At 40.0% G+C, this 14,367-nt stretch overlaps 1 protein-coding gene across 1 annotated transcript; it reads right to left on the reverse strand.

Annotated features, from left to right (window-relative positions):
• Nucleotides 1–7,011: 7,011 nt before the first annotated feature.
• LOC148971035 (uncharacterized) lies at nucleotides 7,012–13,849 on the reverse strand. Its single transcript, XM_089122484.1, has 2 exons — nucleotides 10,032–13,849; nucleotides 7,012–7,113 (listed from the first exon to the last, which is right to left on the reverse strand). The coding sequence occupies exons 1-2, from the start codon at nucleotides 13,599–13,601 to the stop codon at nucleotides 7,012–7,014; spliced, it is 3,672 nt and encodes a 1,223-aa protein (XP_088978610.1). The 5' UTR covers nucleotides 13,602–13,849.
• Nucleotides 13,850–14,367: the final 518 nt, after the last annotated feature.

The raw sequence follows: 14,367 nt of genomic DNA on the forward strand, positions 1-14,367 counted from the left end.
CTGAGGATGTTTTAACAGCAAATGTTATACTAGTTTTAGTAAGAGGTCATTTTCAAACAGGTGTAGATGTGGAAATAGTCCTCGAAGTAGTTTCTTGAAAAGTGCGGCTTAAGGTAGTATTCTGCAGAATATGTAGCTCGAGCCAAGGTAGTTTTAACAGGAGATGTTAAGCCAGGTGTACTTAAAACAGATCTTTTCATAGCTGTTGTCATTGGCATGGATGTTTTAAATACAATTCCTGTTTAACTAACTATATTCAGCAGAAGTAGAGCCTAGGGAAGTAGTTTCTGCAGAAGTGCTGCCTTGGATAGTACTCTCTGCAGAAGTGTTGATGTTTCCAATACAGTTTCTGTTGAACTAACTGAGGGTGACGTTTCACTGGAAGTAGTCCTCTGAGTAGCTGTTTCTGGAGAAGTGCTGCCATTGATCGTACTTTCTGCATTAGTTGTAGTTTAAGCCAACGTAGTTTCAACAGATGTTAAGCCAGGTGTAGTCACATCTGAGTAGTTTCTGAAGTAGTTTCTGAAGAAATGCTTCCTAGGGTAGTACTTTTTGCAGGTGTAGTTTGAGCCAATGAAGTTTTCAACTGGAGATGTTAAGCCATGTGCATTTACAACTGAGGTTGATTTCATAGCAGGTGTTGATGCTTCCAATTCAATTCCTGTTGGATTAACTGAGGGTGTCGTTTCACTGGAAGTAGTCCTCAGAGCAGTTTCTGGAGAAATACTACCCATGATAGGACTTCCTGCATTAGTTGTAGTTTGAGCCATATTAGTTTCGACAGGTGTAGTCACATCCAAGTAGTTTCTGAAGTAGTTTCTGAAGAAATGCTTCCTAGGGTAGTACTTTTTGCAGGTGTAGTTTGAGCCAATGTAGTTTTCAACACGAGATGTTAAACCATGTGTATTTACAACTAAGGTTGTTCTCATAGCAGGTGTTGGTGTTTCCAATTCAATTCCTGTTGGACTAACTGAGGGTGTCGATTCACTGGAAGTAGTCCTCAGAGCAGTTTCTGGAGAAGTGCTGCCTATGACAGGACTTTCTGGATTAGTTGCAGTTTGAGCCAAGATAGTTTCAACAGATGTTAAGCCAGGTGTAGTCACATCTGAGTAGCTTCTGAAGTAGTTTCTGAAGAAATGCTTCCTAGGGTAGTACTTTTTGCAGGTGTAGTTTGAGCCAATGAAGTTTTCAACTGGAGATGTTAAGCCATGTGCATTTACAACTGAGGTTGATTTCATAGCAGGTGTTGATGCTTCCAATTCAATTCCTGTTGGATTAACTGAGGGTGTCGTTTCACTGGAAGTAGTCCTCAGAGCAGTTTCTGGAGAAATACTACCCATGATAGGACTTCCTGCATTAGTTGTAGTTTGAGCCATATTAGTTTCGACAGGTGTAGTCACATCCAAGTAGTTTCTGAAGTAGTTTCTGAAGAAATGCTTCCTAGGGTAGTACTTTTTGCAGGTGTAGTTTGAGCCAATGTAGTTTTCAACACGAGATGTTAAACCATGTGTATTTACAACTAAGGTTGTTCTCATAGCAGGTGTTGGTGTTTCCAATTCAATTCCTGTTGGACTAACTGAGGGTGTCGATTCACTGGAAGTAGTCCTCAGAGCAGTTTCTGGAGAAGTGCTGCCTATGACAGGACTTTCTGGATTAGTTGCAGTTTGAGCCAAGATAGTTTCAACAGATGTTAAGCCAGGTGTAGTCACATCTGAGTAGCTTCTGAAGTAGTTTCTGAAGAAATGCTTCCTAGGGTAGTACTTTTTGCAGGTGTAGTTTGAGCCAATGAAGTTTTCAACTGGAGATGTTAAGCCATGTGCATTTACAACTGAGGTTGGTTTCATAGCAGGTGTTGATGCTTCCAATTCAATTCCTGTTGGACTGACTGAGGGTGTCGATTCACTGGAAGTAGTCCTCAGAGCAGTTTCTGGAGAAATACTACCCATGATAGCACTTCCTGCATTAGTTGTAGTTTGAGCCAACTTAGTTTCGACAGGTGTAGTCACATCCAAGTAGTTTCTGAAGTAGTTTCTGAAGAAATGCTTCCTAGGGTAGTACTTTTTGCAGGTGTAGTTTGAGCCAATGTAGTTTTCAACACGAGATGTTAAACCATGTGTATTTACAACTAAGGTTGTTCTCATAGCAGGTGTTGGTGTTTCCAATTCAATTCCTGTTGGACTAACTGAGGGTGTCGATTCACTGGAAGTAGTCCTCAGAGCAGTTTCTGGAGAAATGCTGCCTATGATAGGACTTTCTGCATTAGTTGTAGTTTGAGCCAACGTAGTTTCAACAGATGTTAAGCCAGGTGTAGTCACATCTGAGTTGTTTCTGAAGTAGTTTCTGAAGAAATGCTTTCTAGGGTAGTACTTTTTGCAGGTGTAGTTTGAGCCAATGAAGTTTTCAACAGGAGATGTTAGGCCAGGTGTATTTACAACTGAGGTTGATTTCATAGCGGGTGTTGATGCTTCCAATTCAATTCCTGTTGGACTAACTGAGGGTGTCGATTCACTGGAAGTAGTCCTCAGAGCAGTTTCTGGAGAAATACTACCCATGATAGGACTTCCTTTATTAGTTGTAGTTTGAGCCAACTTAGTTTCGACAGGTGTAGTCACATCCAAGAAGTTTCTGAAGTAGTTTCTGAAGAAATGCTTCCTAGGGTAGTACTTTTTGCAGGTGTAGTTTGAGCCAATGTAGTTTTCAACAGGAGATGTTAAGCCAGGTGTATTTATATCCAAGGTTGTTTCCATAACAGGTGTTGATGTTTCCAATTCAATTCCTGTTGGACTAACTGAGGGTGTCGATTCACTGGAAGTAGTCCTCAGAGCAGTTTCTGGAGAAATGCTACCTATGATAGGACTTTCTGCATTAGTTGTAGTTTGAGCCAACGTAGTTTCAACAGATGTTAAGCCAGGTGTAGTCACATCTGAGTTGTTTCTGAAGTAGTTTCTGAAGAAATGCTTTCTAGGGTAGTACTTTTTGCAGGTGTAGTTTGAGCCAATGAAGTTTTCAACAGGAGATGTTAGGCCAGGTGTATTTACAACTGAGGTTGATTTCATAGCGGGTGTTGATGCTTCCAATTCAATTCCTGTTGGACTAACTGAGGGTGTCGATTCACTGGAAGTAGTCCTCAGAGCAGTTTCTGGAGAAATACTACCCATGATAGGACTTCCTTTATTAGTTGTAGTTTGAGCCAACTTAGTTTCGACAGGTGTAGTCACATCCAAGAAGTTTCTGAAGTAGTTTCTGAAGAAATGCTTCCTAGGGTAGTACTTTTTGCAGGTGTAGTTTGAGCCAATGTAGTTTTCAACAGGAGATGTTAAGCCAGGTGTATTTATATCCAAGGTTGTTTCCATAACAGGTTTTGATGTTTCCAATTCAATTCCCATTGGACTAACTGAGTGTGTGGATTCACTGGAAGTAGTCCTCAGAGCAGTTTCTGGAGAAATGCTGCCTATGATAGGACTATTTACAACTGAGGTTGTTTTCATAGCAGGTGTTGATGTTTCCAACTCAATTCCTGTTGAACTAACTGAGGGTGTCGTTTCACTGGAAGTAGTCCTCAGAGAAGTAGTTTCTGGAGAAGTGCTGCCTATGAAAGGACTTTCTGTAGTAGTTTGAGCCAATGTAGTTTCAGCAGATGGTAAGCCAGGTGGAGTTGCAACTAAGGTTGTTTTCATAGCAGTTATCAATACAGGTGATGTTTCCAATTCAATTCCTGTTGGACTAACTGAGGGTGTCGATTCACTGGAAGTAGTCCTCAGAGCAGTTTCTGGAGAAATGCTGCCTATGATAGGACTTTCTGCATTAGTTGTAGTTTGAGCCAACGTAGTTTCAACAGATGTTAAGCCAGGTGTAGTCACGTCTGAGTTGTTTCTGAAGTAGTTTCTGAAGAAATGCTTTCTAGGGTAGTACTTTTTGCAGGTGTAGTTTGAGCCAATGTAGTTTTCAACAGGAGATGTTAAGCCAGGTGTATTTACAACTGAGGTTGATTTCATAGCGGGTGTTGATGCTTCCAATTCAATTCCTGTTGGACTAACTGAGGGTGTCGATTCACTGGAAGTAGTCCTCAGAGCAGTTTCTGGAGAAATACTACCCATGATAGGACTTCCTGCTATAGTTGTAGTTTGAGCCAACTTAGATTCGACAGGTGTAGTCACATCCAAGTAGTTTCTGAAGTAGTTTCTGAAGAAATGCTTCCTAGGGTAGTACTTTTTGCAGGTGTAGTTTGAGCCAATGTAGTTTTCAACAGGAGATGTTAAGCCAGGTGTATTTATATCCAAGGTTGTTTCCATAACAGGTTTTGATGTTTCCAATTCAATTCCCATTGGACTAACTGAGTGTGTGGATTCACTGGAAGTAGTCCTCAGAGCAGTTTCTGGAGAAATGCTGCCTATGATAGGACTATTTACAACTGAGGTTGTTTTCATAGCAGGTGTTGATGTTTCCAACTCAATTCCTGTTGAACTAACTGAGGGTGTCATTTCACTGGAAGTAGTCCTCAGAGAAGTAGTTTCTGGAGAAGTGCTGCCTATGAAAGGACTTTCTGTAGATGTAGTTTGAGCCGATGTAGTTTCAGCAGATGTTAAGCCAGGTGGAGTTGCAACTAAGGTTGTTTTCATAGCAGTTATCAATACAGGTGTTGTTTCCAATTCAATTCCCGTTGGACTAACTGAGGGTGTCGATTCACTGGAATTAGTCCTCAGAACAGTTTCTGGAGAAGTGCTGCCTATGAAAGGACTTTCTGTAGATGTAGTTTGAGCCAATGTAGTTTCAGCAGATGTTAAGCCAGGTGGAGTTGCAACTAAGGCTGTTTTCATAGCAGTTGTCAATACAGGTGTTGATGTTTCCAATACAGTTCCTATTGAACTAACTGAGAGTGTCGTTTCAGTGGAAGTAGTCCTGAGAGTAATAGTTTCTGGAGAAATGCTGCCTATGGCAGTACTTTCTATATCACTTGTAGTTAGAGCCAATGTAGTTTCAACAGATGTTAAGCCAGTTGTAGTCAAAACTGAGGTTGTTTTCAAAGCAGTTGCCAATACAGAAGTGGATGTTTCCAATAAAGTTCCAATTGAACTAACTGAGGGTGTTGTGTCAGCAGATGTAGAGCCTGAGGAAGTACTTTCTGCATTAGCTGTAGTTTGAACAAATGTATTTTTAAGAGAAGATGTTAAGTCTGGTGTAGTCAAAACTGATGTTTTCATAGCAGTTGTCATGACAGGTGTTGTTTCTAATACAATTCCTTTTGAACTAACTGAGGGCGTTGTTTCAGTAGTAGTTCCTATGGGAGACGTTTCTGCTGAACTGCTGCCTAGGGTAGTTTTGAAACGAGATGTTAAGCCAGGTGTATTTACAACTGAGGTTGTTTTCATAGCAGTTGTCAATACAGGAGTGGATGTTTCCATTGCATTTCCTATTGAACTAACTGAGGGTGTCATTTCACTGGAAGTAGTCCTCAGCGTTGTAGTTATTGGAGAAGTAATGCCTAGGGTAGTATTTTCTTCAGATATAGTTTGATCCAATGAAGTTTCAACAGATGTTAAGCTAGGTGTACTCAAAACTGAGGTTGTTTTCACAGCAGTTGTAATAACAGGTGTTGATGTTTCCAATAAAATTCCTGTTGAACTAACTAAGGGTTTCGTTTCACTGGAAGTAGTCCTCATAAAAGTAGTTGCTGGAGAAGTGCTGCCTAAGGTAGTACTTTCTGCAGATTTAGTTTGAGCCAATGTAGTTTCAAGAGATGTTAAGCTAGGTGTAGTCAACACCGAGTTTGTTTTCATAGCAGTTGTCAATATAGGAGTGGATGTTTTCATATACAAAACTGAGATGTAATCGAAACTGAGGTTTGTCAATACAGGAGTGGATTGTTCCATTACACTTCCTGTTGAACTAATTGATGGCTTTGTTTCAGTAGTAGTTCCTATGGGAGACGTTTCTGCTGAAGTGCTGCCTAGGGTAGTACTTTTTGCAGATGTAGTTTGAGCCAATGTAGTTTCAACAGATGTTAAGCTAGGTGAAGTCAAAGCTGAGGTTGTTTTCACAGCAGTTGTAATAACAGGTGTTGATGTTTCCAATACATTTCCTTTTGAACTAACTGAGGACGTCATTTCAGTAGTAGTTCCTATGGGAGACATTTCTGCTGAAGTGCTGCCTAGGGTAGTACTTTCTTCAGATGTACTTTGAGCCAATGTAGTTTCAACAGATGTTAAGCTAGGTGTAGTTAAAACTGATGTTGTTTTCATAAACAAAACTGAGGAGTAGTCAAAACTGAGGTTGGTCAATACAGAAGTGGATTGTTCCATTAAACTTCCTATTGAACTTATTGATGGCTTTGTTTCAGTAGTAGTTCCTATGGGAGACGTTTCTGCTGAAGTGCTGCCTAAGGTAGTACTTTTTGCAGATGTAGTTTGAGCCAAAGTAGTTTCAACAGATGTTAAGCTAGGTGTAGTCAAAGCTGAGGTTGTTTTCAAAGCAGTTGTCATGACAGGTGTTGATGTTTCCAATACATATTCTGTTGAACTAACGGAGGGTGTGGATTCACTGGAAGTAGTCCTCAGAAAAGTAGTTTCTGGAGATGTAGTTTGAGTCAATGTGGTTTCAACAGATGTTAAGCTAGGTGTAGTCAAAGCAGAGGTTGTTTTCAAAGCAGTTGTCATGACAGGTGTTGATGTTTCCAATACATTTTCTGTTGACCTAACTGAGGGTGTGGATTGGCTGGAAGTAGTCCTCAGAGAAGTAGTTTCTGGAGATGTAGTTTGAGCCAATGTAGTTTCAACAGATGTTAAGCTAGGTGTAGTTAAAACTGAGGTTGTTTTCATAAACAAAACTGAGGAGTAGTCAAAACTGAGGTTGGTCAATACAGAAGTGGATTGTTCCATTAAACTTCCTATTGAACTAATTGATGGCTTTGTTTCAGTAGTAGTTCCTATGGGAGACGTTTCTGCTGAAGTGCTGCCTAAGGTAGTACTTTTTGCAGATGTAGTTTGAGCCAAAGTAGTTTCAACAGATGTTAAGCTAGGTGTAGTCAAAACTGAGGTTGTTTTCGCAGCCGTTGTAATAACAGGTGTTGATGTTTCCAATACAATTCCTGTTGAAGTAACTGAGGATGTGGATTGACTGAAAGTAGTCCTCAGAGAAGTCGTTTCTGGAGATGTAGTTTGAGCCAATGTAGTTTCAACAGATGTTAAGCTAGGTGTAGTCAAAACTGAGGTTGTTTTTATAGCAGTTGTCATAACAGGTGTTGATGTTTCCATTGAAATTCCTGTTGAACTAACTGAGGACGTCATTTTGGCAGTAGTTCCTTTGGGAGACGTTTCTGCTGAAGTGCTGCCTAGGGTAGTACTTTTTGCAGATGTAGTTTGAGCCAATGTAGTTTCAACAGATGTTAAGCTAGGTGTAGTCAAAGCTGAGGTTGTTTTCAAAGCAGTTGTCATGACAGGTGTTGATGTATCCAATACATTTTCTGTTGACCTAACTGAATGTGTGGATTGACTGGAAGTAGTCCTCAGAAAAGTAGTTTCTGGAGATGTAGTTTGAGCCAATGTAGTTTCAACAGATGTTAAGCTAGGTGTAGTCAAATCTGAGGTTGTTTTTATAGCAGTTGTAATAACAGGTGTTGATGTTTCCAACACAATTCCTGTTGAACTAACTGAGGACGTCATTTCAGCAGTAGTTCCTTTGGGAGACGTTTCTGCTGAAGTGCTGACTAGGGTAGTACTTTCTGCAGATGTAGTTTGAACCAACGTAGTTTCAACAGATGTTAAGCTAGGTGTAGTCAAAGCTGAGGTTGTTTTCAAAGCAGTTGTAATAACAGGTGTTGATGTTTCCAATACATATTCTGTTGAACTAACGGAGGGTGTGGATTCACTGGAAGTAGTCCTCAGTGAAGTCGTTTCTGGAGATGTAGTTTGAGCCAATGTAGTTTCAACAGATGTTAAGCTAGGTGTAGTCAAAACTGAGGTTGTTTTCACAGCAGTTGTAATAACAGGTGTTGATGTTTCCAATACAATTCCTGTTGAACTAACTGAGGATGTGGATTCACTGGAAGTAGTCCTCAGAGAAGTAGTTTCTGGAGATGTAGTTTGAGCCAATGTAGATGTAGTTTGAGCCAATGTAGTTTCAACAGATGTTAAGCTAGGTGTAGTCAAAACTGAGGTTGTTTTCACAGCAGTTGTAATAACAGGTGTTGATGTTTCCAATACAATTCCTGTTGAACTAACTGAGGATGTGGATTCACTGGAAGTAGTCCTCAGAGAAGTAGTTTCTGGAGATGTATTTTGAGCCAATGTAGATGTAGTTTGAGCCAATGTAGTTTCAACAGATGTTAAGCTAGGTGTAGTCAAATGTGAGGTTGTTTTCACAGCAGTTGTAATAACAGGTGTTGATGTTTCCAATACAATTCCTGTTGAACTAACTGAGGGTGTGGATTGTCTGGAAGTAGTCCTCAGAGAAGTAGTTTCTGGAGATGTAGTTTGAGCCAATGTAGTTTCAACAGATGTTAAGCTAGGTGCAGTCAAAGCTGAGGTTGTTTTCAAAGCAGTTGTCATGACAGGTGTTGAAGTTTCCAATACAATGTCTGTTGACCTAACTGATGGTGTGGATTGACTGGAAGTAGTCCTCAGAAAAGTAGTTTCTGGAGATTTAGTTTGAGCCAATGTAGTTTCAACAGATGTTAAGCTAGGTGTAGTCAAAGCTGAGGTTGTTTTCAAAGCAGTTGTAATAACAGGTGTTGATGTTTCCAATACAATTCCTGTTGAACTAACTGAGGGTGTGGATTGACTGGAAGTAGTCCTCAGAGAAGTAGTTTCTGGAGATGTAGTTTGAGCCAATGTAGTTTCAACAGATGTTAAGCTAGGTGTAGTCAAAACTGAGGTTGTTTTTATAGCAGTTGTCATAACAGGTGTTGATGTTTCCATTGAAATTCCTGTTGAACTAACTGAGGACGTCATTTCAGCAGTAGTTCCTTTGGGAGACGTTTCTGCTGAAGTGCTGCCTAGGGTAGTACTTTTTGCAGATGTAGTTTGAGCTAATGTAGTTTCAACAGATGTTAAGCTAGGTGTAGTCAAAACTGAGGTTGTTTTCATAGCAGTTGTCATAACAGGTGTTGATGTTTCCAATACAATTCCTGTTGAACTAACTGAGGACGTCATTTCAGCAGTAGTTCCTTTGGGAGACGTTTCTGCTGAAGTGCTGCCTAGGGTAGTACTTTTTGCAGATGTAGTTTGAGCCAATGTAGTTTCAACAGATGTTAAGCTAGGTGTAGTCAAAGCTGAGGTTGTTTTCAAAGCAGTTGTCATGACAGGTGTTGATGTTTCCAATACATTTTCTGTTGAACTAACTGAGGGTGTGGATTGACTGGAAGTAGTCCTCAGAAAAGTAGTTTCTGGAGATGTAGTTTGAGCCAATGTAGTTTCAACAGATGTTAAGCTAGGTGTAGTCAAATCTGAGGTTGTTTTTATAGCAGTTGTAATAACAGGTGTTGATATTTCCAACACAATTCCTGTTGAACTAACTGAGGGTGTGGATTGACTGGAAGTAGTCCTCAGAAAAGTAGTTTCTGGAGATTTAGTTTGAGCCAATGTAGTTTCAACAGATGTTAAGCTAGGTGTAGTCAAATCTGAGGTTGTTTTCAAAGCAGTTGTAATAACAGGTGTTGATGTTTCCAATACAATTCCTGTTGAACTAACTGAGGGTGTGGATTGACTGGAAGTAGTCCTCAGAGAAGTAGTTTCTGGAGATGTAGTTTGAGCCAATGTAGTTTCAACAGATGTTAAGCTAGGTGTAGTCAAAACTGAGGTTGTTTTTATAGCAGTTGTCATAACAGGTGTTGATGTTTCCAATACAATTCCTGTTGAACTAACTGAGGGTGTGGATTCACTGGAAGTAGTCCTCAGAGTAGTAGTTTCTGGAGATGTAGTTTGAGCCAATGTAGTTTCAACAGATGTTAAGCTAGGTGTAGTCAAAACTGAGGTTGTTTTTATAGCAGTTGTCATAACAGGTGTTGATGTTTCCATTGAAATTCCTGTTGAACTAACTGAGGACGTCATTTCAGCAGTAGTTCCTTTGGGAGACGTTTCTGCTGAAGTGCTGCCTAGGGTAGTACTTTTTGCAGATGTAGTTTGAGCCAATGTAGTTTCAACAGATATTAAGCTAGGTGTAGTCAAAGCTGAGGTTGTTTTCAAAGCAGTTGTAATAACAGGTGTTGATGTTTCCAATACAATTCCTGTTGAACTAACTGAGGACGTCATTTCAGCAGTAGTTCCTTTGGGAGACGTTTCTGCTGAAGTGCTGACTAGGGTAGTACTTTCTGCAGATGTAGTTTGAACCAACGTAGTTTCAACAGATGTTAAGCCAGGTGTAGTCAAAGCTGAGGTTGTTTTCAAAGCAGTTGTAATAACAGGTGTTGATGTTTCCAATACAATTCCTGTTGAACTAACTGAGGGTGTGGATTGTCTGGAAGTAGTCCTCAGAGAAGTAGTTTCTGGAGATGTAGTTTGAGCCATTGTAGATGTAGTTTGAGCCAATGTAGTTTCAACAGATGTTAAGCTAGGTGCAGTCAAAGCTGAGGTTGTTTTCAAAGCAGTTGTCATGACAGGTGTTGATGTTTCCAATACAATGTATGTTGACCTAACTGATGGTGTGGATTGACCGGAAGTAGTCCTCAGAGAAGTAGTTTCTGGAGATGTAGTTTGAGCCAATGTAGTTTCAACAGATGTTAAGCTAGGTGTAGTCAAAACTGAGGTTGTTTTCATAGCAGTTGTCATAACAGGTGTTGATGTTTCTAATACAATTTCTGTTGAACTAACTGAAGACGTCATTTCAGCAGTAGGTCCTTTGGGAGACGTTTCTGCTGAAGTGCTGCCTAGGGTAGTTTTTTTTGCAGATGTAGTTTGAGCCAATGTAGTTTCAACAGATGTTAAGCTAGGTGTAGTCAAAGCTGAGGTTGTTTTCAAAGCAGTTGTCATGACAGGTGTTGATGTTTCCAATACATATTCTGTTGAACTAACGGAGGGTGTGGATTCACTGGAAGTAGTCCTCAGAAAAGTAGTTTCTGGAGATGTAGTTTGAGTCAATGTGGTTTCAACAGATGTTAAGCTAGGTGTAGTTAAAACTGAGGTTGTTTTCATAAACAAAACTGAGGAGTAGTCAAAACTGAGGTTGGTCAATACAGAAGTGGATTGTTCCATTAAACTTCCTATTGAACTTATTGATGGCTTTGTTTCAGTAGTAGTTCCTATGGGAGACGTTTCTGCTGAAGTGCTGCCTAAGGTAGTACTTTTTGCAGATGTAGTTTGAGCCAAAGTAGTTTCAACAGATGTTAAGCTAGGTGTAGTCAAAGCTGAGGTTGTTTTCAAAGCAGTTGTCATGACAGGTGTTGATGTTTCCAATACATATTCTGTTGAACTAACGGAGGGTGTGGATTCACTGGAAGTAGTCCTCAGTGAAGTAGTTTCTGGAGATGTAGTTTGAGCCAATGTAGTTTCAACAGATGTTAAGCTAGGTGTAGTTAAAGCTGAGGTTGTTTTCAAAGCAGTTGTCATGACAGGTGTTGATGTTTCCAATACATTTTCTGTTGACCTAACTGAGGGTGTGGATTGACTGGAAGTAGTCCTCAGAAAAGTAGTTTCTGGAGATGTAGTTTGAGTCAATGTGGTTTCAACAGATGTTAAGCTAGGTGTAGTCAAAGCAGAGGTTGTTTTCAAAGCAGTTGTCATGACAGGTGTTGATGTTTCCAATACATTTTCTGTTGACCTAACTGAGGGTGTGGATTGGCTGGAAGTAGTCCTCAGAGAAGTAGTTTCTGGAGATGTAGTTTGAGCCAATGTAGTTTCAACAGATGTTAAGCTAGGTGTAGTTAAAACTGAGGTTGTTTTCATAAACAAAACTGAGGAGTAGTCAAAACTGAGGTTGGTCAATACAGAAGTGGATTGTTCCATTAAACTTCCTATTGAACTAATTGATGGCTTTGTTTCAGTAGTAGTTCCTATGGGAGACGTTTCTGCTGAAGTGCTGCCTAAGGTAGTACTTTTTGCAGATGTAGTTTGAGCCAAAGTAGTTTCAACAGATGTTAAGCTAGGTGTAGTCAAAACTGAGGTTGTTTTCGCAGCCGTTGTAATAACAGGTGTTGATGTTTCCAATACAATTCCTGTTGAAGTAACTGAGGATGTGGATTGACTGAAAGTAGTCCTCAGAGAAGTCGTTTCTGGAGATGTAGTTTGAGCCAATGTAGTTTCAACAGATGTTAAGCTAGGTGTAGTCAAAACTGAGGTTGTTTTTATAGCAGTTGTCATAACAGGTGTTGATGTTTCCATTGAAATTCCTGTTGAACTAACTGAGGACGTCATTTTGGCAGTAGTTCCTTTGGGAGACGTTTCTGCTGAAGTGCTGCCTAGGGTAGTACTTTTTGCAGATGTAGTTTGAGCCAATGTAGTTTCAACAGATGTTAAGCTAGGTGTAGTCAAAGCTGAGGTTGTTTTCAAAGCAGTTGTCATGACAGGTGTTGATGTATCCAATACATTTTCTGTTGACCTAACTGAATGTGTGGATTGACTGGAAGTAGTCCTCAGAAAAGTAGTTTCTGGAGATGTAGTTTGAGCCAATGTAGTTTCAACAGATGTTAAGCTAGGTGTAGTCAAATCTGAGGTTGTTTTTATAGCAGTTGTAATAACAGGTGTTGATGTTTCCAACACAATTCCTGTTGAACTAACTGAGGACGTCATTTCAGCAGTAGTTCCTTTGGGAGACGTTTCTGCTGAAGTGCTGACTAGGGTAGTACTTTCTGCAGATGTAGTTTGAACCAACGTAGTTTCAACAGATGTTAAGCTAGGTGTAGTCAAAGCTGAGGTTGTTTTCAAAGCAGTTGTAATAACAGGTGTTGATGTTTCCAATACATATTCTGTTGAACTAACGGAGGGTGTGGATTCACTGGAAGTAGTCCTCAGTGAAGTCGTTTCTGGAGATGTAGTTTGAGCCAATGTAGTTTCAACAGATGTTAAGCTAGGTGTAGTCAAAACTGAGGTTGTTTTCACAGCAGTTGTAATAACAGGTGTTGATGTTTCCAATACAATTCCTGTTGAACTAACTGAGGATGTGGATTCACTGGAAGTAGTCCTCAGAGAAGTAGTTTCTGGAGATGTAGTTTGAGCCAATGTAGATGTAGTTTGAGCCAATGTAGTTTCAACAGATGTTAAGCTAGGTGTAGTCAAAACTGAGGTTGTTTTCACAGCAGTTGTAATAACAGGTGTTGATGTTTCCAATACAATTCCTGTTGAACTAACTGAGGATGTGGATTCACTGGAAGTAGTCCTCAGAGAAGTAGTTTCTGGAGATGTATTTTGAGCCAATGTAGATGTAGTTTGAGCCAATGTAGTTTCAACAGATGTTAAGCTAGGTGTAGTCAAATGTGAGGTTGTTTTCACAGCAGTTGTAATAACAGGTGTTGATGTTTCCAATACAATTCCTGTTGAACTAACTGAGGGTGTGGATTGTCTGGAAGTAGTCCTCAGAGAAGTAGTTTCTGGAGATGTAGTTTGAGCCAATGTAGTTTCAACAGATGTTAAGCTAGGTGCAGTCAAAGCTGAGGTTGTTTTCAAAGCAGTTGTCATGACAGGTGTTGAAGTTTCCAATACAATGTCTGTTGACCTAACTGATGGTGTGGATTGACTGGAAGTAGTCCTCAGAAAAGTAGTTTCTGGAGATTTAGTTTGAGCCAATGTAGTTTCAACAGATGTTAAGCTAGGTGTAGTCAAAGCTGAGGTTGTTTTCAAAGCAGTTGTAATAACAGGTGTTGATGTTTCCAATACAATTCCTGTTGAACTAACTGAGGGTGTGGATTGACTGGAAGTAGTCCTCAGAGAAGTAGTTTCTGGAGATGTAGTTTGAGCCAATGTAGTTTCAACAGATGTTAAGCTAGGTGTAGTCAAAACTGAGGTTGTTTTTATAGCAGTTGTCATAACAGGTGTTGATGTTTCCATTGAAATTCCTGTTGAACTAACTGAGGACGTCATTTCAGCAGTAGTTCCTTTGGGAGACGTTTCTGCTGAAGTGCTGCCTAGGGTAGTACTTTTTGCAGATGTAGTTTGAGCTAATGTAGTTTCAACAGATGTTAAGCTAGGTGTAGTCAAAACTGAGGTTGTTTTCATAGCAGTTGTCATAACAGGTGTTGATGTTTCCAATACAATTCCTGTTGAACTAACTGAGGACGTCATTTCAGCAGTAGTTCCTTTGGGAGACGTTTCTGCTGAAGTGCTGCCTAGGGTAGTACTTTTTGCAGATGTAGTTTGAGCCAATGTAGTTTCAACAGATGTTAAGCTAGGTGTAGTCAAAGCTGAGGTTGTTTTCAAAGCAGTTGTCATGACAGGTGTTGATGTT

The sequence above is a fragment of the Pimephales promelas genome, chromosome 17 (assembly GCF_988280905.1).
Source record: "Pimephales promelas chromosome 17, fPimPro1.hap1.1, whole genome shotgun sequence".
In the NCBI taxonomy this organism is placed as follows: domain Eukaryota; kingdom Metazoa; phylum Chordata; class Actinopteri; order Cypriniformes; family Leuciscidae; genus Pimephales; species Pimephales promelas.

Coding starts and splice junctions, on each gene's coding strand:
- LOC148971035 (XM_089122484.1), bottom strand. CDS start 13,601: ATGACAACTGCTTTGAAAACAACCTCAGCTTTGACTGCACCTAGCTTA. Junction 7,114..10,031: donor CTGCTGAAATGACGTCCTCA/GTTAGTTCAACA, acceptor GACTACTTTCAG/TCAATCCACATCCTCAGTTA.